Here is a 24,051-nt window from a genome sequence, read left to right as displayed (position 1 = left end):
TATAAGTTTTTATAACATAATCTAAAATTTCAAACAAATTATCTCCCGTATGTGGATACTCAAAGAGTTCGAAAGCAATGGTGCGTTTCATCATTTCCCACGATGACGGGTCTACCCAATGAGCGGTGACACAAAGATAAGATTCGGGTAGACCATGTGGAGCCGACCAAACATCAGTAGTTAAGTTTATTCCCGTATTTATATTTTCAAAATATGCAATCAGTACCTCTTTGGCATTCTTCCACAATTTTAAACAATAACGTTTAAGAGTATGACGACTTACGTGAGTGTATTGTGGTTGAAGCGTATCTCGAATCATGGCGGTTAAGCGAGGGTTGTTGAAGTGGCTAAACGGCAAAGCTTCTTGAATCACAAACTTCGCCATACGATCTTGAACTCGATCAATTTGGTATGTAAATATTCCGCCTTCACTATCCATTTGCGTTTGTTGCGACTCGACGTTCTGTTTCAACGCCCTGCAATACGGTCTTTCGATGTGTTTCTTCAAATTTGAATTCGAAAGTGGGTTTAAATAAATCCCACAAAACTTGCACCGAGCCTTCAATGAATGGTCACTCAATTCAACCAAATCCCAATTGCACCAAATCTCTTGATTACGATTATGAGGTACAATACGAACGAAACTTGGTCCGGCGGTGGAACCTTGACCAACCGATGATTGTGAGGCAGCCATAACAACAAATATGAATATAGAAGAAGAGAAAACAAGAGATTAGAGAACTCAGAACGTTGTAATAGCGTTTTTTTGTATTTTTTTGCGTTCGGGTTTGCGTTTTGAGTGTTGTGATGAACCCATTACACCAAATACCTATTTATACTAGTAGTGGGGTGTTTGGGGAGCCAAAAAAACGGCCATTTTTGACCCCAACGGTCAAAAAACGGCCATAAAACCGTTTCCCAACGGCTAGAACTACTCCAACGGCTAGAACCGGTTCCAAACCGGTTCCGGTTCGGTTCCGGTTCCTACCCGGTCCACCTCCAAACATGTCAAACCGGTCCCGGATCGTCGGGTTGAAACGGAACCGAACCGGTTCCAGGAACCGGTTTTGTTGTCCACCTCTACATCCAAGGTTGTCATTTATTCAGTTTTCGTATCTTATATTGCCGCCCAACGTATGAATGAATAAAAATGTTCTATATCAGATTGAAATATGATATACCACATACACAAAAACTGAAACTGAGTGAAATATTTTTACATTGCCCGTCCTGTTCTTATATGATCTTATTATACACAATCATAACTAACTTGTTACGTAACGCCTTAGGCAAAGCCCATACAAAGAAAAACATTTATCTAAACAGCTGACGCTGTAATTTCGTTGTATATAACTTGCGAGTTGATTGTAAACATGGGTAAAAGTGTAAAACAGGTTAGAAGCTTGATTTAAAAAACGTATTTTGTTTTTTCGTTCCTAATTCCAAGCAGTTTAGGATCAAAATGTGTGATCAAACAGAATCTACGCAATATGTTGCACCCACACGAGCCTTCTGACAACCACAATGATTCTCTAAGAACCAGTGCGAGTCAGAAGGCTCACCTTGGCTAACCCAAGTTCACTTGAGTGTCTCGGCAGTTAAAAATAGTAGTTTGCTTAAGAGCTAAATTCCTCATTATGTAGTACAAATTCAAATCGAAAAGTAAAAGCTACAACCTAATAGAAGATCTGACAAAAATTTCAAAATGTGTGAATTAACACTTCAAATTAAAGCAATAACAAAAGTACTTGTATGTGTGCACCTCTGTTCCTCGATATCACAATCCCTGATTAACGACCCAAAATCTAACGGATCTCCAAACCTTGCACTGCCTGAGTTGCTTCTTCGGTGACCTTGTTTGCTTGAATGGTTGTTATTACATTTGCTATGTTACCCTGAAAAGTAAAAAAGTTTTATAAATATATATGTTATAAAAAAGTGTGCATTTACGAGTGTCATGTGAGATAAACTGATATATATTTAGTTATTTACCCTCCATGTTGCCAGTTTCTCGCGTAGAGCTTGCCATTGACGAGGCCCAAAAACACGCTCAGTGAAGCGACTGCACAAAACACGAAGCTTTAAATTTCCTATATTGTAATGAATAAAATATATATAATTTTAAATATATAGAAAATATACGAAGTTTAACAAACCTCACTCTGATGACTTGATTCATTTGGTCCATTCTGCAATCGACCAGTTTAGCAGTAATTGCTTTTACGACCCAGGGTTCCACTTCATCATCATCTATCTGCAAGTTATCCAATCATAATACGTGTAACAAAAAGTGTAAGTGTGTGTGTGTGTGTGGAAGAGGGAAGATCAAATGATGTTTACTTTCAGCGTGTCCTTGATCAGAGCATATGGGATTTGACCAGAATCATTAGAAGCGAGATCAACAATCGACATCAACCTCATTTTTGCTATACAGTCCTCATGCACAAGACCTGCACCACATTGAACCGTTTTACAGGAAGTTGGTTTAGTTACAGGAACAAGCATGAGCATCTGTCTCAATCGTTTATTTATGTATGTTCGATTACATTCATTTATGTTCGTTCGTTTACGTTCAGTAATATACTCATTTAAAATTCCCATTACAATTTGTAGTCTAGTTTTAATTTTTAAGCCCAACATATTGTTCTTACTGGTTTTAGCTCAGTTATGTCTGTTCATCTATGTTCAGTTATGTTCGTTCGTAAACCATTCGTTTATAACGTTAACGAACATAGACGAACACGAGCATGCTTATTTTCTTAACAAACACAAACACAAACCCCATTCGTTTAATTGTTCGTGTTCGATCGTTTGTTAGGTTAATTTTTTCACACAAACACAAACATATCCAAAACACTATAAGTGGCAAGACGTGCAAGTTGGGTTGACATGTCCAAACGGGTTTGGGTTAAAAAGGGTCAATTAACTACAGGTCAAAACAAACCGAGCGATATGGGTCGACCCGTAAAAAACCTAAATGTTTGTTTTGAATACATAAACACTATTAATTATGATTACCAAGAAACAACTTAAAATTCAATTCATAAAGAAATTAAACCTTTAAAAACAGTTTAGGATAACCTTTAAATTTAAAAAATAACTAGTGACGAATTTCAACATGTGACTCAAATCGACCCATTAATAAGTAAACGGGTCAAAATTGACGCATCTGTTAAATTCAAATATGATGATGGTAAATGGTAATTACCATAGCTTTTCAGTAATGCAGAATTTGTGTTGTAGAAATCCAAGTAGGCATCTAGCCTCTGAGTCTGAAAGATCTTCAGAAGCTGATAAACTAAAGCATACTTGCTGTCATTCTCCAATTGTGCAACAGCTGGCATCTCAAACAAATCAAGCTGTCATGTTTAAAACAAAAATAAACAATTTCAGAAACCGATTTAACTATTTAAGAAAAACCAGTAAACAAAGCAATTAGCATGATACCTGAAATATATCAGCTGCCTTAACAAACTCAATGATAGTATAAGCAGCTTCTTCCTTAGCCTCCTCCAAAACAGATGAATCCTCACCCGAAAACGCAGCCAAATACTTCGTTAAAAACTTGAGGGTTTCCTTTGGGGAGCTGAAATCACATCAAGACAGAAAATGAATTGGAATGTTAATAAAAACGAAAAAGAAGTGGAAAAAAACTGATGATACCTTTTGTGTTCCTTCAATATGTTAGAAATGGCGAGAAAAACATCTCTTTGATCCTGCACCCTGAGATCCCACTCTTTTAACAAATTTTCTATCATTTTAAAAGATGGAATAATGTGTTCAATAACTTTTCCATCCTTTGCCAGCTTAAGGGCGTTCATGTATACAATGAACCGACTGTAAGGGTGCTCCAACAGGTTGTACAGATTAAACAGGCTGCAAAGACAAAAATAGACATAAGAGAATGCTTCATGCTATTGGTAATAAGTAATAACAATAATGATACAGGCTTACATCTTCAATCGCAGTGCAGGCTTATCATTTGATTGTTGTGCAATTTTTGTAGATAAAAGCTTTGCCATCTCCAACAACTCATCAAGGCTTTCAGGTTTCTTCACAAGATTGCAGATAATAGTGAAGATGGTTTCAAGATCTAAAGTAAGAACATACAAATACCAGATTAATACTTTGTTGGTATATGTAAAAGTGATGGACTGCATTTAACTGAATCTTGTGTTATTACAACGAAAGGTGAACCCTCAACATATAAAAAAACAAACCCAAGAGAAACCTCACTCAGGCCTGTAGACTAAACACTATATAAGCATGAGAAAAGTGAGAACAACATGAGAGTAAATCAATCTCTAACAGAAGTATGTTATTAAACATGAGAAAAGAAACAATGTATATCTTTGTAAAAAGATCAGCAGTTATGTTAGCCTTAATAACCTGTCAACAAAGAGATGCATATAATAGCACGAGTGTGACAATAGTTCCAACTGACATGTCTCATAAAAAATATATTAGGCACTACAAAGGTGGAAAACATGAGCAAACAACATGCATGCGGCACGCCATAAATATCTAAGCCAAAAAGGATACACGATGTGTGATAAAAGTGTTAGGATTAAACACACACACGAAACCGAACACACACACAAAAGCAGTAAACGAACACGAGGATTTAACGTGGTTCGGTCTAAACTGACCTACGTCCACGGGTGGCAACTAGGTATATCTTTATTGAGTGACAAAATATTACAAGTACATAATGTTGTTTATATAGAGACTGAACTAGGGTTAGTAAATTATTATGCAAGAAATCTAAACCGGGCCGGGCTTGGGCCCGACCGCCCACACCCATCTCCTCTTTTGACTTCATATAATAAACCGGGCCAACAAGGCCTACGAACCCAACAATCTCTCACTCGGAGGCCTTGAGTACTCTCGTCTGCACTCCTGATTGTACTTCTGTAATCTGAACATTAAACTTCTTCTAGTTGCCACCGCCTTCTCATCAATTAACCTGAAGGCCAGTTGAAGCTCCCCGGAGCTCCAACACGTCAGTCACGGCTGAAACTGCCCCTGACCCGTTCTCTGTCCCTACCGGCTCCCACTGTAACGAACTACCGGATCCTGAGATAACCTGAGAACAAACACTCTCCATATTCAGCAAGTAATTCATTGGAGAGACTTTTACAGCTGGAATACTGGTTTTCTTAATCCACTGTCGACCTGGAACTGTAACTGAAACACGACCTGTGCTCCCACTGTCACGATGTCCCCCAACTGATTTAACCTTCCTAGCTCGTTCATCCTGAATCTTCACTTTGGCTCTGGGTTTGTTACTTGCAAAACGAACCTTCTTCTGCCCACGAGATTCTGTGAACCGGACTTTGTCTTTCACCAAAACTGGATCCACTCCTTTCGGTGACATATCGACCATATACAACGAACCCATTTTCTTGCCACGAGCAACCACGAGATTCCCTTTGACTACTTTCCACTGCCCATTCCCGAACTTAACATCGTGCCCTTGGTCATCCAACTGCCCAACTGAAATCAAACGTTTCTTCAAACTTGGAATAACCCTCACGTCTTTCAAAGTCCAAGAAGTACCGGCTGAAGTTATCAAATCAACGTCTCCCATACCCGTAACCTCTAAAATATCATCATTCGCTAGTCGAACCTTTCCAAAATCCCCAAATTTAAGATTCTTCATCGTTTCACTACAGTGAGTGGCATGAAACGATGCACCAGAATCCATCACCCAAGCATCAACGCTACTCTCAACACTACAAACCAAAGCCTCATCACTACTGACCCCGTCATCTGTGTCGTCTTTTGTAACGTTCACCTCTTTCTTACCATTCGGACACTGATTCCTGAAGTGTCCTTTCTCTTTACAACCCCAACATTCAATATCCTTACGAGTCTTAGACTGACTCCTCTTCCTGCTCCCACTGCCTCGCTGTTTTCTCCTGCCTCTACCTTCTGTGACTAGCATATTGCCTGATGATTCACCTGAACTTCTGCGTCTTGAATCTTCTCCCAGAATCAGATCTCGAATCCCATCGAAAGTAATATTTGTAGACGAACTACAAACTGCAGTCACTGTTTGCGACCAACTGTCGGGCAAAGAGGATAATAACAAGACGCCTTGAACTTCATCATCAAACTTAATGTCAACTGACACTAAGCGGGACAAGATCGAATTAAGATTATTGATATGAGTTGTAACTGACCCACCCTCTTTCATTCTTGTTGTCACTAGCTCTCGGATAAGATAGACTTTATTCGCTACCGAAGGCTTCTCATACATGTTGGATAGCGCCTCCATCATACCACGTGCTGTGGTTTCTTTCATGATGTTAAACGCCACATCTTCCGACAACGACAAAGTAATACAAGCCCTAGCTTTCTTGTCTAACTTCTTCCAATCTGCTTCTGACAGCTTTTCTGGTTTTTCATCCTCAAGCACTACATCCAAGTCTTTCTGACAAAGTAGTGCCTCAATCTGCATCTTCCACCAACCGAACTTCTGTCCGTCAAACTTCTGTATCGAAACCTTTCCGTCTTCTGCCATAACAATGACTAAAACGAAAAACTGGATAAAAACAGAGACAGACACAGCAACACGAGCCTGAACTTAACGACTGTTCAACTGAACTCTGTTAAAAAATCAACCTATTTAAACCGCAGCGGAAATACGAACTGTAAATCAGAAAACAGAAACTTTAACCGAAACGATAAAACCTGACAAACGCGGTTGGCACTGGTTCTCCGTTTCTTTAAACGACTTCTTCTGATTGACAACGGTTCTTCAATAAAAATAGGATCTTGATTCAACTATTCTTGGCTCGTATTTTGCAACTATGATCTTGACCCAATATTATTTATGGGCTAAACTACCCAAACTTTGGTCCACACAATTAATCAAATTAGGGCCTGCTGCCCTTATAATTTAAAAGCCCAAAAAAAACTGATCTGGTCTAACTCCTAAGCCCAAACACAACTTCAATTGAACGTGGCTAAATGAAAATAAATATGTGGTTCAAACAAAAAAACTAGGTCAACACTTATCTTGATGGCGGCTGTGGACACTATGGTATTTCACCAGACTCAATTGTTTTTCCTTGTCTTTTCCTAGTCTGGCATGAATCTCAAGAGAAAAAATAATAATACAAACCCTTCTTTTCTTCTCTGTTCAAACGCCACTAGCGAAACAAAAGAGACAACCTGGAATCGAACAATACGATGCTTACAGCTTTCAAACGGAACCAACAAAAAAAAACGCAGATCGCGCGGGCTGGGTTTAGTAGCGGCGAAACGACGGCGGAAACCCTAACGGCGATCGGAAAAACCGTAGGCGGCGGCGGAACCCTAGCGCAGTAGGGTGGCGGCGGCTGGATGGTTTGGCGGCGACTCGGCTGGTTCAACGTGTTCTTCGCGTGATCTGAACCTAAGCTCTAGATACCACTTGTTAGGATTAAACGCACACACGAAACCGAACACACACACAAAAGCAGTAAACGAACACGAGGATTTAACGTGGTTCGGTCTAAACTGACCTACGTCCACGGGTGGCAACTAGGTATATCTTTATTGAGTGACAAAATATTACAAGTACATAATGTTGTTTATATAGAGACTGAACTAGGGTTAGTAAATTATTATGCAAGAAATCTAAACCGGGCCGGGCTTGGGCCCGACCGCCCACACCCGTCTCCTCTTTTGACTTCATATAATAAACCGGGCCAACAAGGCCTACGAACCCAACAAAAAGAACCACCAAACCTTAGATATTGTCATATGAATTACACTTGAATAGATGTTATAATGTATCTTGAATTACCACAATATTCATGCATTCTCATTTTAAATTAATAATTAAAAAACGTCAGAAAACCTAATTCAGCTGATGTACTACAATCTGTAAAGCTTCTTAGCACATTCTTTTTACTATGTTCTCTTCGTTCGGCTTTCATCTTAAGTGCAAAGTGAGCACTGCTTGTCTGATATGCGATTTGCAGCAGAATACAAATTGAAATAAAACAACTAAAAAGTAATTCAAATTTTATCCAAGCATCATAGGCATAGTAAAACAATTAAGGCTGGCCTTTAAAATGCCCTATTGCCCTGTGCAAAAATAAATCTAATACTTAAAATAAGACCCTAAACATTAAATGCAAGGTGTCACACCATCTAGATGATAGAATGAGAGCTTGTTGCATAAAAAAGTGTCATTGTTTTCTAATTTCTAGCATTCTTTGATGCAAATTCTAAAAGTTCAATAAACTCAAGAATATCAGGTCGTAAAGGTTCAACCACATAAAATTAAAACAAATATAACATGGTTAGATTTAACCTTTATCCGCTGCTTTTGAAAACACCAAATCAGCAGAAGTAATCATCAGCGAAGCCAAATCCAACCACCTGCCAGCAACTAGTCACTTGTTGTTCAGCGACCTGAAGCAAATTTCACAAATTAACACCATAAACTCCAAAAAAATGAACATATCGGCAACAGGAAACCACAAATCAATGTGAATTCAACTCAATTTGATCCGCAATTGCTAAAATTAAGTTGTTTTGGCAAGTGTTTGAGGTAATAATTCACAAAAGAACCTAAAATAGACACCATAAACTTCAAAAAGCGAACATATCGGCAAAAACGAATGACAAATCGATGTAAATACAGCTCAAATACGCATTTTAATTCACAGTTGCAAAACATAGGTTATTCCGGTACGTGTTTGAGGTACTGATTCAACTTAACCTAAAATTCTCACCATAAACTTCAAATAACAAACATACCAGCAACACCGAATAACAAATAAACATGAACACAACTCAAATACTCAATTTAATTCACAGTTTCTAAATTCAGGTTATTCCGGTACATGTGTAAGGTACTGATTCAAATTAACCTAAATTCCCACCATAAACTTCAAAACACGAACATATCAGCAACAACGAATAAGAAATCGATGTGAATACAACTCTATTTGATTCACAATTGCTAAAATACTGACCATAAACTTCAAAACATAAACATATCGGCAACAGTGAATAAATTATCAATGTAATTACATCTCAATTTGATTCACAAAGCTTATTCCGGTACATATTGATACAAATTAACCTAAATCCTCACCATAAACTTCAATAAACGAACATATCTGCAACAACAAATACAACTCAATTCAATTCACAAATTAACCTAAACACCGTCCATAAACTTCAAAAACGAACATATCGACAACAGCAAACAACAAAACAATGTAAAATTGTAAATACAGCTCAATTTGATTCACAGTTGCTAAAATTAACTTATTCCTGTACGCAATTTACAAATTAACCCAAAATACTGTCCATAAACTTGAAAACATGAACACACAGGCAACAGCGAACAACAAATCGATGTAAATACAACTCAATTTGATTCACAGCTGCTAAATTTAAATTATTCAGGTACATGATTCACAAATTAACCTAAAATACCGTCCATAAACTTGAAAACATGAACACACCGGCAACCGCAAATAACAAAACAATGTAAATACAACTCAATTTACTTCACAGTTGCTAAACTTAGGTTATTCCGATACGTGATTCATAAATTAACCTAAAATATAAAATACTGTCCATAAACTCCAAAACATGAACATACCTGCAATAACGAATAACAAATCGATGTAATTACAGCTCAATTCGATTCACAATTGCTAATATGATATCCAAATCAACATACCGTCGACATTTAATAACAAATCGATGTAAACAAGCTCAATTTGATTAATAACTGCTAAAATTAGATTCAAACTAACATATCGCCGACATTTAATAACAAATCGATGTAAACACAGCTCAATTTGATTAATAACTGCTAAAATTAGGTTAAACTGGTAAGTGTAGAAGCTAGGGTTACCTCAGGACCGGCTTCAGCCCAGGACAACTCGGCGGTGAAACGAACGACGTAGAGAACCGGATCCTCTTCCGATGTAGGTACGACGGTATTCATGGCGGCGGTGTAACGGAAGCTGAAACTGACTCGAAGCAGAAACCCTAGATGGATACACGAGTGAGAAATGAAAATATTATTATTTATTTGTTTATATAATTTTGGAGGAAGATACAGTTTTAGTCCTCTTGTTGGACTCAGGGACCGTGGGTTTGTTGTGGGTCAGACTGCGTTGAAGGCTGAATCGGGCAAAGTTGTTAAACACGAGAAAGCTTGTTTAGATAATCAACATGTCTTTCTACCATTTGCCTTTGATACATTTGGTTTTCTGGCTCCAGAGGCTATGAAATTTTTGAGTAGGGTTCAGCGCGTCGTACACGGAACCTCTTCAGCTTCTAGGTCCCAAAGCTTCGTTTTTAGCAGGATTGGCTTTGCTGTTCAAAAGGAGGTTGCGGCGCAGCTTGTTGCCCGTTTGCCTGCCACTTTATTGTAATCGTTTTATAGTAAATTATATAAAACTTACAGTGACAAACGATTTGTAAGAATGGTACTAAAGATATGGAAGTTGTTCAAAAAGCCCGCGGCTCGAAGCTTAGCTCGTGGTTTGTTCGATAAAAGCTCGAATAAAACTAGTTAAAAAAACTTTATTTGTAACAATTTGAGTTGAGTTGACTCATTTTTGTAACCGAGCCAAAATCGACTCAATCTCGGCTCGGTTCGTTGGCTCGATTTTAGGCTTGTTTAACGTCTAAATCTAGCTCAAGCATAGCTGAGCTGGTTCGTTTAATTTCGAGCTTGAGCTTAGAACCACCCTGGCTTGACTTGGGCTCAACTCGTGAACACGAGTGGTGCCATTTGTCATTGGGTTTCACGGAGGGAGGTTTGTGGTTTAGACAATATGTAAGGCTTTTTAATTTGAATGTTTTATGATGGTAGTGTGTTTGCTTTTATGAATTATATGAATCATGGAATGGTTTATATAATGTTGAGTTTGATAACTATGAAAGAGCTTTTAGTTTAGCGGTATCAGTGTGTGTAAAATAGTGTTTTTTTATCATGAGGTTGATGGTTTTAGTTGGAGTAGTAAAAAATGGTACGGATGTAGAGTTATGATTAGACGATATGAGTTAGCAGTTTTTTTTAAAACAAAGAAATCTGTTTTATTGTTAAATAAAAACACTAAAAAATTTCTGTTTCTTCTTATTTCAATCTTTTTAGACTTCAACTCATTTGACATGTATAAGTTATTTAAAGAATTTGAATCCGTCAATATAATCCGAATTAAAAAAATAAAACTAAAATATACAAAAAGAAACTAAAAGTTGAACGAACCAATGTCACTTATAATATCTCAATTAATTATAACTTCTTCAATTAAAATATGAATTTCAACAAAAACCTATCAAAACAACATAGTTTAACTAAAGTGAGACACAAGAGCTCTCCAAATTTAAAAAGTGTAGTAGCCTAAATACAGCTCAATCACTTATGACCTAGTGATAGAAGCCTTGGGTTCTCTCATGGAGACACTCAAGTTCAATCCCTACTTATGTCACTTTTGATGTATTATGGCAATCAAGTGTTTGAGCCAGACCCCATGCAAAGTTGTCACTTTGAATCACGAGTGTGTCACGCCAGAGATTTCTCTTGTGGCTGCACAACAACTGTCAAGTGACAGCCATCAGCCGACGGTGTGGTTTCCCCGGGAACGCCCAGACTAAACTCTAAAGCCAGTGCGAGCCCGATTAAATCAGTATAGTTTAACCAAAGTGAGACACCAGAGCTCTCCAAATTTAAAAAGTGCAGTAGCCTAAATACGAATGTTACCGATCTAAAAAAGGAAAAAAAAAGAGAAAAAAGCTATTTTGGTCAAAACTTTGACCAGTCAAATGGGCATTCTCGTCCTTTCAACTAAACCCAATATTCTTATCAAACCAAACCAAAGTACCAAACCTGGCTTCAGAGTCAAGACACATTATGAATTTACCAAAACAGGCTTCACTTTTAACCACTTGTGTCAGTTCGTTGGCCGGGTATGCGGGTCCTCCTGATCCGACCATTCGAATTGTTTTATATTAAAACTTGTAGGAGCAAGTTAAGTATCACAATTCACAAATATAAATTAGCTTTGCGTGGACTTGAAGGTTGACGAACACGAACACATTCTCATCAAGGTATCAATAATTACTATCTAATAATAATAATAATAATCTTGTTTCGTTAATAAATCGCTGTTAATTTTACTCCATGCACGTTCCCAAGGTCGAATTTCAATTGATCTAGCTTATTGTCTGTTTACCTGTCACTCGGTATTGTAATATTTTATGATTAAATTATATTATGGAGCGTCAAATTTTTAAACATAAATAATAATAATAATTTATGAAATTCCTACTGAAACATGAATAATAATAATAATAATAATAATTTGGTTGGAGAAAATTATGAATGATTGTTTTGATTTGTTTAATTGTTAATATGAAATTAGGTTATTAATTAGGGCTGTAACTAACCCAACGTCAGGCGGGAAGTTCGTTTATAGAATTTATTGATTGTATGAAACCGAAAAAGTCATACTGACGGTTTGGTTTTATGATGTTGTAAAAAAAAACTTATGGTTCAGTTCAGTTTTGGTTATGCGTGTAACAAAAAACGAAAAAGGGAACTGAACCGAATTTATAGTCTTTTAAGTATTTATTTTTAATTTTAAGTAATTTATAAGAGTATAACAAATACTCATTATTTTGGGTCAAATATTTTCTTTCGGCCCATAAAAATTTCAAGCTCAAATGGCAAAACCGAAACGAACCCAAATCGAAAACCGAAATGAACGGTTTTCAGATAATCAAAAACCGAATTGTCGTTTTTCGCCTAAACCGAACCGTGCACGCCCCTAAGTTCGTTTTTGTTCGTTTTTTTGTATAATAAATAAATAAACATGAAAAAGGAATTTCGTTCGATTAACTAAATGAACTAACATGTACAAAGCCATGTTCATTTTCATAATGAACGAATATTCCGTTTGGTTAGCAGTTTGTGAATCGTCCACCTGTTCGATTAAAGGTTAGCAGACGAACAACAAGGCCTTATTCTTAGTTATTAAACAGTTTTATATGTAGTGTGTGTGCAGGGGCATTTCTGTCTTTTATTGTATATATTGTTACGAGTTTGTTAAGAGTTAGTTTGTATCATTCTTTGAGGCTGCATTATATATTGTGTTGCTTATTTGAGTTGTTAAAATACAGATATCCCAGATAAGCTAAATACAAGTTGCGTAAGAAGTCAAATTTAGTCAACGGGCCAAATATCCAACACGACAATGGGTAATGTCAAGAGTATATGGTCGAAAAGAGAAGAGTGTCCAAAACCAGCCGATGACGAAACAAGTTCAACTTTTGATACAAAAAGTTCGATGCAAGAAGAAACTGTTAATAATGAGATTACTATAAAAATGGTTGCAGAAGATGTCGAAAACACAGAAAAAGTCAACGGTGAAACGTCAAGAAAGAAAAAGAGGAAGAGAAGAAAGAATACGGTCAATGATGGTCAACGGGCCGATGTGAATGTAATCGGGTCAGTTTCGGAAAAGTTGACTATTAGAGATGTGGAAATTCTCAAAAATAAAGATTCTGTCAACAGATCAAAGAAAATGCTTCTAATTCTTGACTTAAATGGCTTGCTTGTCGATGTTGTTCAACCGCCACCGAAAAATTGCAAACCGGATACAAGGATTTTAAAACGTGCAAGTAAGACGTGTTCCCATTTTTCTATTTGATTATTATGAACATCAAAATTATTTATTATTATTATTATTTTAATGCAGTATTCAAGAGACCATTCCTGGATGAGTTTCTAGAATTTTGCTTTGAGAGATTTGATGTCGCCATTTGGTCTTCAAGAACCAGGTATCACTATATTATTGGCATGTAAACGAACCGAACGTTCGGCAAACCGTTAGGCGGGAAGTTCGTTTATGTTTGTTTATTTAATAAACTAAGGAACTTGAACAAAAGCTGATGTTCATTTACGTTCGTGAACGTTCATTTATGTTCCTGGACATTCGTTGGTTAATTTATGTTCCGTCATTTATATTCATTAATGTCCGTTCGCTTATTTCAGGTTTATTTATGTTTGCTCATCTGCTGTTGGCTGATTTTCATTTATATATCTTATACTCATTACAGTTTAGTCTGGTTTCATGAAATTAAAATGTTATTCGTGACAATTTAATCTAGTTTTATGAAATTAAATATTATTCATTACAATTTAGTCTAGTTTTATAAAATTAAATTATTATTCATTAAAATTTAGTCTAGTTTAATTATTTTTCTAAGCCCGAAAAACTGATGTTCACGTTTCACAGGTAATTGGTTTTTACGCAATTATGTCCGTTAACTTCATTCACTTATGTTCAGTTAGTTCATTCTTTTATGTCCGTTTACCTTCGTGAACCGTTCGTTTATCCTATCAACGAATGAACATAAACAAACACGGACATATTCACTTTCTCAATGAACGAACATGAACAAGAAACTACATTCGTTCATGTATGGTTAAAGTTAAAACGAACGAATGCGATCATATTATATGGCTAATACCTTTCAACTTTTTCTACAATATGTTTCGACCTATATCCGTAACTCATAAATTATGCACAGGAAAGTTTTAGACCCCGTTGTTGATTATTTATTAGGAGATTTGAAGAAAAAGCTCGTGTTTCTTTGGGTAAGTTTTGTTATGTTCGTTTATTTTTTCAAAATTAAATCCAGCTAAATGCACCTTATATATTATTATAATTATTATTAACCTTTATGGTTGGTTTCAGGACTTATCCCAATGCACAAATTCAAGTGCCAGAAGCCTTGAAAACCATCATAAGTTCATAGTTTTCAAGAACTTGGGGAAATTATGGACCGAAAACGGTTGTATTGCGTCTGAAAACGGATATTATGATGAATTAAACACGTTATTATTAGATGATTCTCCGTATAAGGCATTACTAAATCCCGTAAGACTTATATCATCCTCTTGTTAATAACATTTATATAAACTAGGGGTCCCTTTGGGTTGAATGGGTTGTATAAAATGTATATAATGGGTCAAACTAAAAAAAGAAAATGATTGAAACGGGCTGACATTTCTTGATTGTTTTATTTTTCTTATCTTTATGGAACGAGAAAAATGGAGGAAACTTTTTAGTACTTTTACTTTTTTAGTTTTTGATTTATATTTTGAGTTATAATTTTTAAATATTTTTTTTGAATTTTTTAATGAGGGGTTTTTGAAATGGGTTGAGATTTCAGAAACCCCTCATAAAAATATTCAAAAAAAATAATTAAAAAGTTATAACTCGAAGTATAAATCAAAAACTAAACAAGTAAAAGTACTAAAAAGCTTCCTCCATTTTTCTCGTTCCAAAAAAAAAACTCGAGAAATGTCAACCCGTTTTGACCCGTTTCAATCATTTTCTTTTTTATTTTGACCCATTCTGACACATTATATACATTTTAATGCATCCCATTCAACCCAATAGGTCACATTTGCCACCCCTAATATAAACTTATGTCACGTTTATTTTGACTGCATTCGTTATTGTGTAGAGGCACACTGGAATCTTTCCTTTATCTTACCAACACAAGGATATTAATGACAACTCTTTAGGTTAGTTCTTTTATAGTTCACTTAAAAAAACGACCCGTTTTGATCTGTTATCCAACCCGTTTAATTTATTGCAGGTCCTGATGGTGATCTTCGAGTCTATCTAGAAGGTGTTTCCGCCAGTGAAAATGTGAAAACGTATGTAGAGCAACACCCGTTTGGTCAACGGGCCATAGATGAAACGAGCCCGGATTGGGCATTTTACTCAAAGGTTCTTAAGAAATGTGTTTTAGTGTAACCCGTTACGAAGATGTTTTAGGGTGGTTTCGGAACAAGATTTTGCTCGGCTTTTTATCGTTTTTGGTTTTATGTTTGCATACAAAAGATTATATTACACATGACCTGAAAGGAAGCATGTCAAACGGGTCAAAACGGATTGACAGTTACTGTTTTTGTTATCATGATAACATTGTTATTATTTAAAATGAAAGTTTAAAATGAACAAGTTACTGTGGCTCTAGGTGTTTTGAAGTTTGAAGTTATTATTCATTGTAAATGGCCTTTGAAAAATATAATAAAAAAGAACCTAAATTTTAATTTAAGCCTAGAATTAGATGTTCAAAAAGCTGCATAACATATTAACATGCACTTATATTGATAGCTATAAGTAGACGTGCACAAATCGGTTAACTGATTATTCAAAAACTGGCTTATTTAATAACTGGCTAGTGGTCAACGTCAATTAACTGGTTAGACTGGTTAAATGGGCCGGTACTAACCAGTTTAAGCACAAAAACCATGACCGGTATGACCGGTTTTGAGTATAACCAAACCGGTTAACTGGTAAATAGCCGGACAATAACCAGTTTTAAAAAAATATATTTAAAAAACCTAAAACCAGTTTCGGTTAAATAGTTTTGTAACTGGTTTCCGGTCCAAAATTTATAACCGGTTATCAACCGCTTGTTTTTTCTGGGTAGAAACCGGTTAGAGAATTGGTTAGAAACCAGTTAACCGGTTATAGTGTGCACATCTAGCTATATTAACTATAAGCTCCTGTTTACAGAAGCCAAGTGGGTTGGTTTAGAGGTGCACAAATTGGGTATTAGAAAAACCCGGGTTCGGGTATGATCGGGTATTGGAAAATCAGGTATTAGCAATACCCGTGTCGGGTTCGGGTCCGGGCATTGCCTCTAAAAACCATACCCTATGTTTCGGGGTCGGGTATAGAACCGGGTATTCTAAAACCGGGTATTTGAATACCCTATTTTCGGGTATTGGAAAAAACATATTTTCGGGTTTTTTCGGGTATAGATTGGAATTTTTTAGGGGTTGCACTTTTTAGGGGTATTTTTCGGGTATTTTCCAGTTATTTTTCGGGTAATTTCGGGTATAGATCGGGTATTTGAAAAACCCGGTTCCGGGTATGGAACCGTTTCAGGTTTTCGGGTATTACCGGGTACAAATCGGGTCCGGTTCAAGTACGGGTTTTGGTACTAAAATGCATTCCCTATCCGTACCCTGCGGGTAGGGTCGGGTTCGGGTATTAAAAACCCGGGTATTAAAAAACCGGTTCCGGTTTTTTTTTCTTTTTCGTGTCCGGTTTCGGGTTCGGGTTTTTTTTCACCTCTAGGTTAGTTCAAGCTTAATGGGCCTAACACAACATTTGATGGCCCTGTATACTAAGCCCATGTCCAGACTTAAGTCATCTGTGGTTGTTTTACATTTTATCTCCATATGACAAGTCAAGAAGAGATGGATGGAAGACACTGATATTATTTGTAATGATTGGAACTCATTAATGGTCTATCACTATTAGTCATTTTAACTCATTATTCATTAAATGTCATATCATTACCAATCTAAATAACAAAGCTAAGTTTAGTTTTTCTTTTTTTTTAAACGGCCAACTAAGTAACGCCGGGTACACCGTACGCGGCCTCCATTGGCTAAAGGTAGCCCGAGCCGGCCACTAGTCCGGACGGACGGAGTCCTAGCGGTCCACCTATTGAGGGATTCACCGGATAAAACCCGACCCCCACGCCCGCCAAACGGCACGACAGCGAGGAGCCGGTAAAACCGGGTGAGATCAGGACTCGAACCCTGGCAAGCCAGGGTCATCCCTCATAACTCCCATATAAATTGGTGATAGTGAGGTTTGAACCCCCTACCTCTCATTAGTAAAGTGAGTGCTAAGTTTAGTATGAACTAGTTTTGTCCCGAATCAAAATTATACTTTTCAGTTTTCATAACTCAGTCTAACTTTAATTTATTTATGCTCAAACTCATTCTAACCCGAAAGTAGTGTGATCAAGACTCGTTTTGAGTTTTGACCGATACCAGCCATGCTGAAGAGGTAGGTTCCAGCAGAGCCCAGTTGGACCCGCAAGACTCACCTTGAAGAGGGACGTCTGCGCAAGGACCAACTGGTTCCGCAAGACCAACCATGCTCAGAGATGAAGACCTTACGCGCAGTATGCCAGCTGTTCCCGCAGGAAAAGCCTCCCAATGGTGAAGTACCCCGCCTGTTCCCGCAGTTGCGGATACAAGCCATCAGGGAAGGCTACCCGCACTAATAGCAAGGCTACACGCACAAGGCACTAACTCTCAATAATTCAGTGTCACCTGAAGGAATGAGCAAGGCGGGAATACTCCCGCCCAAATGAGCCAGTCCGTACGCTTCTGGAAGATCTTTTGTACTATACCTGCCAAGATATGGACAAAATAGACAAGATCTGACCAAAGCAGCCCATGAACCAATCACAGGGTGACAGCTCACGGACAACAGTACGAGGAGCACGCTCTAGTACAAAATGTCACTATCAGCCGCTGCCTACTCACCAAACCCTTGTCGTGGCACGTACATAGCCTGCAGTTGGTGGAAAAGGAATAGTACACAGCCGGCCATGTCCCTATCAGTCGCTGCTTACCCACCAACTACCAGCATGGCACGTGCGTAGCCCACAGTTGGTAGAAAAGGAATATTATACAGCTGGCTGTACCTGCTTGGAAACCTACATTCGGCTATAAATACTCCAACACCTTGGAACGGTATGATTATCTGGTATCTCATCTTCTCTAGCAATCTCTCTCAATATATACACATATTCAGAGCAATCTAGTCTGATTCTCACGCCGGAGGGTGGTCACAAGGAGAAACCCCCCCCCCCCTTCTCAGTGACGAGCTCACGGTGTCTGTTTTGCAGGTCATCAGAAGAATAACCATCTTTGCCGGACCTAACCCTCGTGGGAAACATCTACTTAACCCCCAGATTATCAGTAATCTGCCCGGGGTCACTTAGTGTTTCTTCATTGGCGCCATCCGTGCATAAAAGCTAGAACTAATTCTCAGTTTTTTCAAAACTTCTGGAAAAATGGTTAAGGTTACTCCGGTGCCAAGGCCAGCAAGTGACCAAGAGATCCCGGTAACCACAACCCCAGCTACTGGGGGGAACACCGGCGAGTACACACATTTTACGAACACTACCCCAGCTACCCAAGCCGGGGCAAGTGCAGTAAACAATCCTCACCTGGGATTCATTGATACCCAGGTGGAAAGACAACAGACGAGGCTCCCCCGCCAAACACTTGATCAAGTTAAAGCGTGGGCGGAAGCACGTCAAAAGGAATTCCAAGCTGAGTTGGATGAACGCTTACGTTCACTCCGACAGGTTGACGAATTCGGAAGCACTCGACAACAGCTCAACATGAGCAATGAGTGCGAGTACTTGGACGATGATTGGGAGGAGTCCGACAGCGACGCAAACCCTCGCCATAGGGCGAAAGGGAAGCGTAAGGAAACGGACTTCCAACCGAGAAGGAATTTTGGAGAAACCTTCAAACCAAAAAACGCGGGTGGAAACCCACGTGACTTCTCCAAAACCTTTAGACCAACTGTTGCAAATGCGGGAACATCCAAGTTTGCAAGGGACATTGCGGAAGCAATCGCCCCGAAGAGTGCCAAACAAATGTCCAACATAGGCACTTATGACGGTATATCCGACCCAGACGATCACTTGAACAGATTCATAGCGGGGGCAACCGTCAGCAACTGGACAGAACCCACGTGGTGTTATATGTTCCAGATGACGCTGGTTGGAGCGGCCAGGGCATGGTTTGATCGTTTACCGGTCCACCACATCTATGATTGGGCGGACTTTCAACACAAGTTCAGCCAACACTTCAGTCAACAGAGGAAATATACTGAAGAGCAGTGGACGATCCTCAACTGCGTTAGAGAGGAAGATGAATCTTTACTAGACTTCATCACTCGCTTCAACTCCAAAAAGCTGAGTCTGGGCACCATAAGCGAAGATCTTGTTCGCGCCGCTTTCATCCAGGGCGCCGAATACCCAGAGCTTATCCGCACGTTGACGGATAAGGACGGCATGTCATCCACATGGGATGCCATCATGACGGCGGCCAAGCGCTTTGCCGAAACGGAGAAGCAACTGGGTAGGGATCTTCCCCAGAATACACACCTCTACACGCAGAGGACTAGAGAAAACAACGTTCGGACCGCCCGACAAAACAAAAAGAGGAAGCTAGGTATTTGGCAGTCAAGGGTAAACTTTGACACCTCATCCAGCTCTCGCCCTCTAGTAGGCGGAAGGGATAACACGCACCCATCAAGCCGAAAACACCGGTGGACGCCACTCACCAAAAGCGTCACGGAGATATTTGCCACCGAAAAACTCCCATGGCCGAAAGCTCCAATGATCCGGCAGCGACCTAATGCGGATCTGAGCAAATCCTGTGACTTCCACAGGACAAAGGGTCACAACACTGAGGAGTGTACATCCTTGAAAGATATTGTTGAAACATTCGTCAAGGATGGAAGACTTACACACCTTGTGGCATCAATCAAGAATGGAGGGAGGAATGATAACCGATACAAAGGCAACGGACGAAAGCCCGTTGACATCAGCATCCACATGGTTCATAGTAACATCAGAGGAAGAAAAAGACGAACGACAGAACCATGCGCGTGGAAGGAAGCTGAGGTGCGCTTCCCGCGAGTGCCAGGAGGACCCAGCAAAGAAGGCCCTATCGTCATCAAAAGCCAGCTGGGGCACTACATCACTTCCCGCACTCTTGCTGACAACGGCGCCTCGTCAAAGGTTATGTACAGGCAGTTCTTCGACAAGCTAGACGACGAAGACAAGGAACGCCTGGAAACGGTCTACGCCTCGATGGAAGGGTTCGACGGCAGCACAAACACCCCCCTGGGTATCCTATCTTTCCCCGTCATTCTCACAGACGGGAAACACTCCCGCACAGAAGACGTGGACTTTGTCGTGATGAGGAAGCCACACCACACATACGACATTCTCTTCGGGAGAGACGGGATGACAAGATTCAATGCCGTGGTATCTTCAGTCCACGGCATGATGGGATGGCCAACAGCTGAGGGTGTAGCGATGATCACCGGTATTCCCCAGGTATGCATCGCATCTGTCTCATCTAAACCCAAACCAAAGATGGCTAAACCAACCATCACCGAACCAGAAAAATGGGCCCTCAATGGCAAATACCCTTACCAGGCCGTCACCATTGGCCCAACAGTCACTGATCCTACGCGCACCTTACTCAAACGCTTACTACAGAAAAACGCTGACATCTTCGCGTGGACACCAGCTGACATGACTGGTGTACCTCGAAGTAAGGCAGAGCATAAGCTCAAGTGTGACTCGGCTTTTACGCCAGTCATACAAAAGCGCAGAGTAATGGGGGCGGAACAAGCTAACGCGTGTAGAACCCAAGTTAAGGAACTCCTTGACGCGGGCATCGTACGCGTTAGCAGATATCAAACATGGGTTGCAAATCCCGTTATGGTACCGAAGTCTAACAAACAATGGCGCATGTGCATAGATTTCAAAGACTTAAACAAAGCATGCCCCAAAGATTGTTACCCGTTACCCGAAATTGATCTTAAGGTAGATTCGTTAGCACCGTTTCGCCTTAAATGCTTCCTTGATGCGTATAAGAGATACCATCAAATTCACATGGCCGTTGACGATCAGGACAAAACCGCTTTTCGGACGCCCGATGGCACATTTTGTTATCAAATGATGCCATTCGGACTTAAGAATGCCGGGTCCACATACCAACGCCTGATGGACAAAGAGTTCCATGCCCAAATTGGGAGGAACTTGGAAGTCTACATGGATGACTTGGTCGTCAAAAGCCCTGACCCAAAAGCGATGTTGAAAGACATCGAAGAAACTTTCAACACGCTCAGGAAGATAAACATGAAACTCAATCCGAGCAAGTGTTCCTTTGGGATGGAAGAAGGGAAGTTCTTAGGAGTCATCGTTACTAAAGATGGCTTCAGAGCGAACCCTGAAAAGGTCGAAGCCATTATCAAAATGGAATCACCTACTACCATCAAGCAAGCTCAGACACTGAATGGACGACTAGTCGCACTTAACCGCTTTTTGGCAAACCATGCGGATAGGTCGTTTCCATTCGTGTCAACATTGAAAAACTGCTTAAAGAAAACGCACTTCCGCTGGACACCAGAAGCGGAAGCAGCTTTTCAGGAAATTCGATCACGCTTGATCGAACTCCCAACGCTCACGGCACCAGAAGCGGGGGAGGAATTAATCCTATACCTCTCCGCCACAGATAGAGCAACCGGGGCAGTCCTGCTAGTAGAGCGAAAAGGCATCCAGATGCCAATCTACTATGTTAGCCGTGTCCTAACAGACGTAGAAACCCGGTACTCTACCCTGGAAAAATTAGTCTTAGCACTTGTACAGGCTTCACGCAGGCTAAGACGATATTTCCAAGGTCACCCAATCACCGTTCTTACCAACTTCAAACTTGCAAACGTTCTAGGCAAACCCGAATTGTCGGGAAGCCTAGCCAAATGGGCAATAGAATTGGGAGAATACGCGATAAAGTACAAGCCGAGGCCAGCCATAAAAGGCCAGGTCTTGGCCGACTTTATTGCAGAAGTCCCCGCTTCGCGGGAGAAAGAGTGCCAAGGGGAGGCTCAACCCTCCCCAGCACAGGACATCGATGATGTCTGGCGACTCTACACTGATGGAGCAGCCAGCAACGAGGGTTCAGGCGCAGGGTTGAAACTAACTAACCCAGCAGGCCAGGAATACACTTACGCTATTCGACTGGATTTTCCAAGTACGAATAACGAAGCGGAGTATGAAGCATTCTTGGCCGGGCTGAGATTGCGCGTAAGATGGGAGTGAAAAACTTGGAAGCCCACGTGGATTCCATGTTAGTAGCCAACCAAATAAACGGGACGTACACGGCCGTGAACGACACAATGGCCCTGTACCTCGCACAAGCAAAAACCCTTATGCGCGAGTTTAACGATTGTAAAGTCATACACGTCAAGCGTAGCGAAAACAAATCTGCGGATGCGTTAAGCAAGCTTGCATCGTTAGCCTTCACCCACTTAGGAAAGGACATCCGCATTGAACTCCTTGGAGCACCATCAGTCCCGCACAAGGAAATCTGTGTCATCCAAACCGGTACAGAAACGTGGATGACACCCAAAATAAATTACCTTGCGGCGGGTATACTACCAGTAAAAAATACAGGCAAGAAAAATACGCTGTAAAGCACTGAACTATCAACTCATAGATGACATCCTTTACAGACGTAACTTTCTTGGTCCACTCCTAAGGTGCGTGGACAACCAAGATGCCGGCTACCTCTTAAGGGAAGTACACGAGGGCATCTGTGGAGTACACGCAGGTCCACGCGCTGTTGTAGCTAAGCTAAACAACGCGGGATACTTTTGGCCGGGGATGCATACGGATGCGCTGGCATACATCAGAAAGTGTAAGTCTTGCCAGCTCTACGCACCCAACACGCATCGCCCGAATAATGAACTTGTTCCAGTCACCTCTTCATGGCCATTTCAGAAGTGGGCCATCGATGTGACAGGCCCATTTCCCACAGCAGCTGGGAACATTCAGTTTCTAGTGGTAGCCATCGACTACTTCACCAAGTGGATAGAAGCAAAACCCTTAGCCCAAACAACCGCAAAAAATATCAAAAAATTTATTTGGGAATTTATTATTTGTCGTTTTGGACTTCCACAGACTTTGGTGAGCGATAACGGCACCAACTTTGCTGACAAGAAGCTACAAAAGTGGCTGGAAGAACTTCAAATCACCCACACCTTTACCTCAGTGGCGCACCCGCAGGGTAATGGTGAGGTGGAAAGAGCAAATAAGAGCATCGTCGATGGCATAAAGAAAAGACTCTTGGAACACAGATCCGGCTGGGTGGACGAAGTTCCACACGTCCTTTGGGCAAACAGAACGCTGAAAAAGGCCAGTACGGGAGAAACCCCGTTCAGCCTCACTTATGGCACTGAAGCCATGGTCCCCGTCAAAATCGGTCTACCCTCACCAATAGTCATAACTCAACCAGAAGACAATGATGCGGAAAGACGGTTAGACCTTATGCTAACCGAAGAACGCAGAGACTTAGCCGCAGCGCGTGAAGAGAACTATAAGCGACAAATGCAAAAGTACTACAACACGCGGGTAAAACTCTGCAACTTCAATGTCGGA

The 24,051-nt window shown here is 40.0% G+C and overlaps 1 protein-coding gene and 1 pseudogene across 2 annotated transcripts; one reads left to right on the top strand and one right to left on the bottom strand.

The window, feature by feature from the left end:
- Nucleotides 1-1,510: 1,510 nt before the first annotated feature.
- On the bottom strand, nucleotides 1,511-10,023 carry LOC143532082 (uncharacterized; annotated as a pseudogene). The gene is made up of 10 exons (XR_013135117.1): nucleotides 9,872-10,023; nucleotides 8,309-8,409; nucleotides 3,955-4,093; nucleotides 3,664-3,876; nucleotides 3,448-3,586; nucleotides 3,209-3,359; nucleotides 2,341-2,450; nucleotides 2,157-2,254; nucleotides 1,993-2,062; nucleotides 1,511-1,895 (listed from the first exon to the last, which is right to left on the bottom strand). The product of XR_013135117.1 is annotated as an uncharacterized LOC143532082 (transcript).
- Nucleotides 10,024-12,022: 1,999 nt separating this feature from the next.
- On the top strand, nucleotides 12,023-15,927 carry LOC143532046 (uncharacterized). The gene is made up of 7 exons (XM_077027200.1): nucleotides 12,023-12,078; nucleotides 13,150-13,650; nucleotides 13,728-13,809; nucleotides 14,563-14,629; nucleotides 14,730-14,912; nucleotides 15,505-15,565; nucleotides 15,640-15,927. The coding sequence occupies exons 2-7, from the start codon at nucleotides 13,224-13,226 to the stop codon at nucleotides 15,798-15,800; spliced, it is 981 nt and encodes a 326-aa protein (XP_076883315.1). The 5' UTR covers nucleotides 12,023-12,078; nucleotides 13,150-13,223; the 3' UTR covers nucleotides 15,801-15,927.
- The last annotated feature ends 8,124 nt before the right edge of the window (nucleotides 15,928-24,051 follow it).

The sequence above is a fragment of the Bidens hawaiensis genome, unplaced genomic scaffold, assembly GCF_021521415.1.
Source record: "Bidens hawaiensis isolate Kalapana, Puna unplaced genomic scaffold, B.hawaiensis_p1.1 tig00009343_1, whole genome shotgun sequence".
Taxonomy (NCBI): domain Eukaryota; kingdom Viridiplantae; phylum Streptophyta; class Magnoliopsida; order Asterales; family Asteraceae; genus Bidens; species Bidens hawaiensis.
The sequence above is the reverse complement of the archived record's forward strand: the minus strand, read 5'-3'. Positions and strand labels throughout refer to the sequence as shown.

What these genes read in the sequence shown, in the direction of transcription:
- LOC143532046 (XM_077027200.1), top strand. Translation starts at nt 13,224, where the DNA reads ATGGGTAATGTCAAGAGTATATGGTCGAAAAGAGAAGAGTGTCCAAAA. An exon ending in ATAAGGCATTACTAAATCCC is followed by an intron (nt 14,913 to 15,504) that starts GTAAGACTTATA and finishes GTTATTGTGTAG; the next exon opens with AGGCACACTGGAATCTTTCC. An exon ending in TATTAATGACAACTCTTTAG is followed by an intron (nt 15,566 to 15,639) that starts GTTAGTTCTTTT and finishes AATTTATTGCAG; the next exon opens with GTCCTGATGGTGATCTTCGA.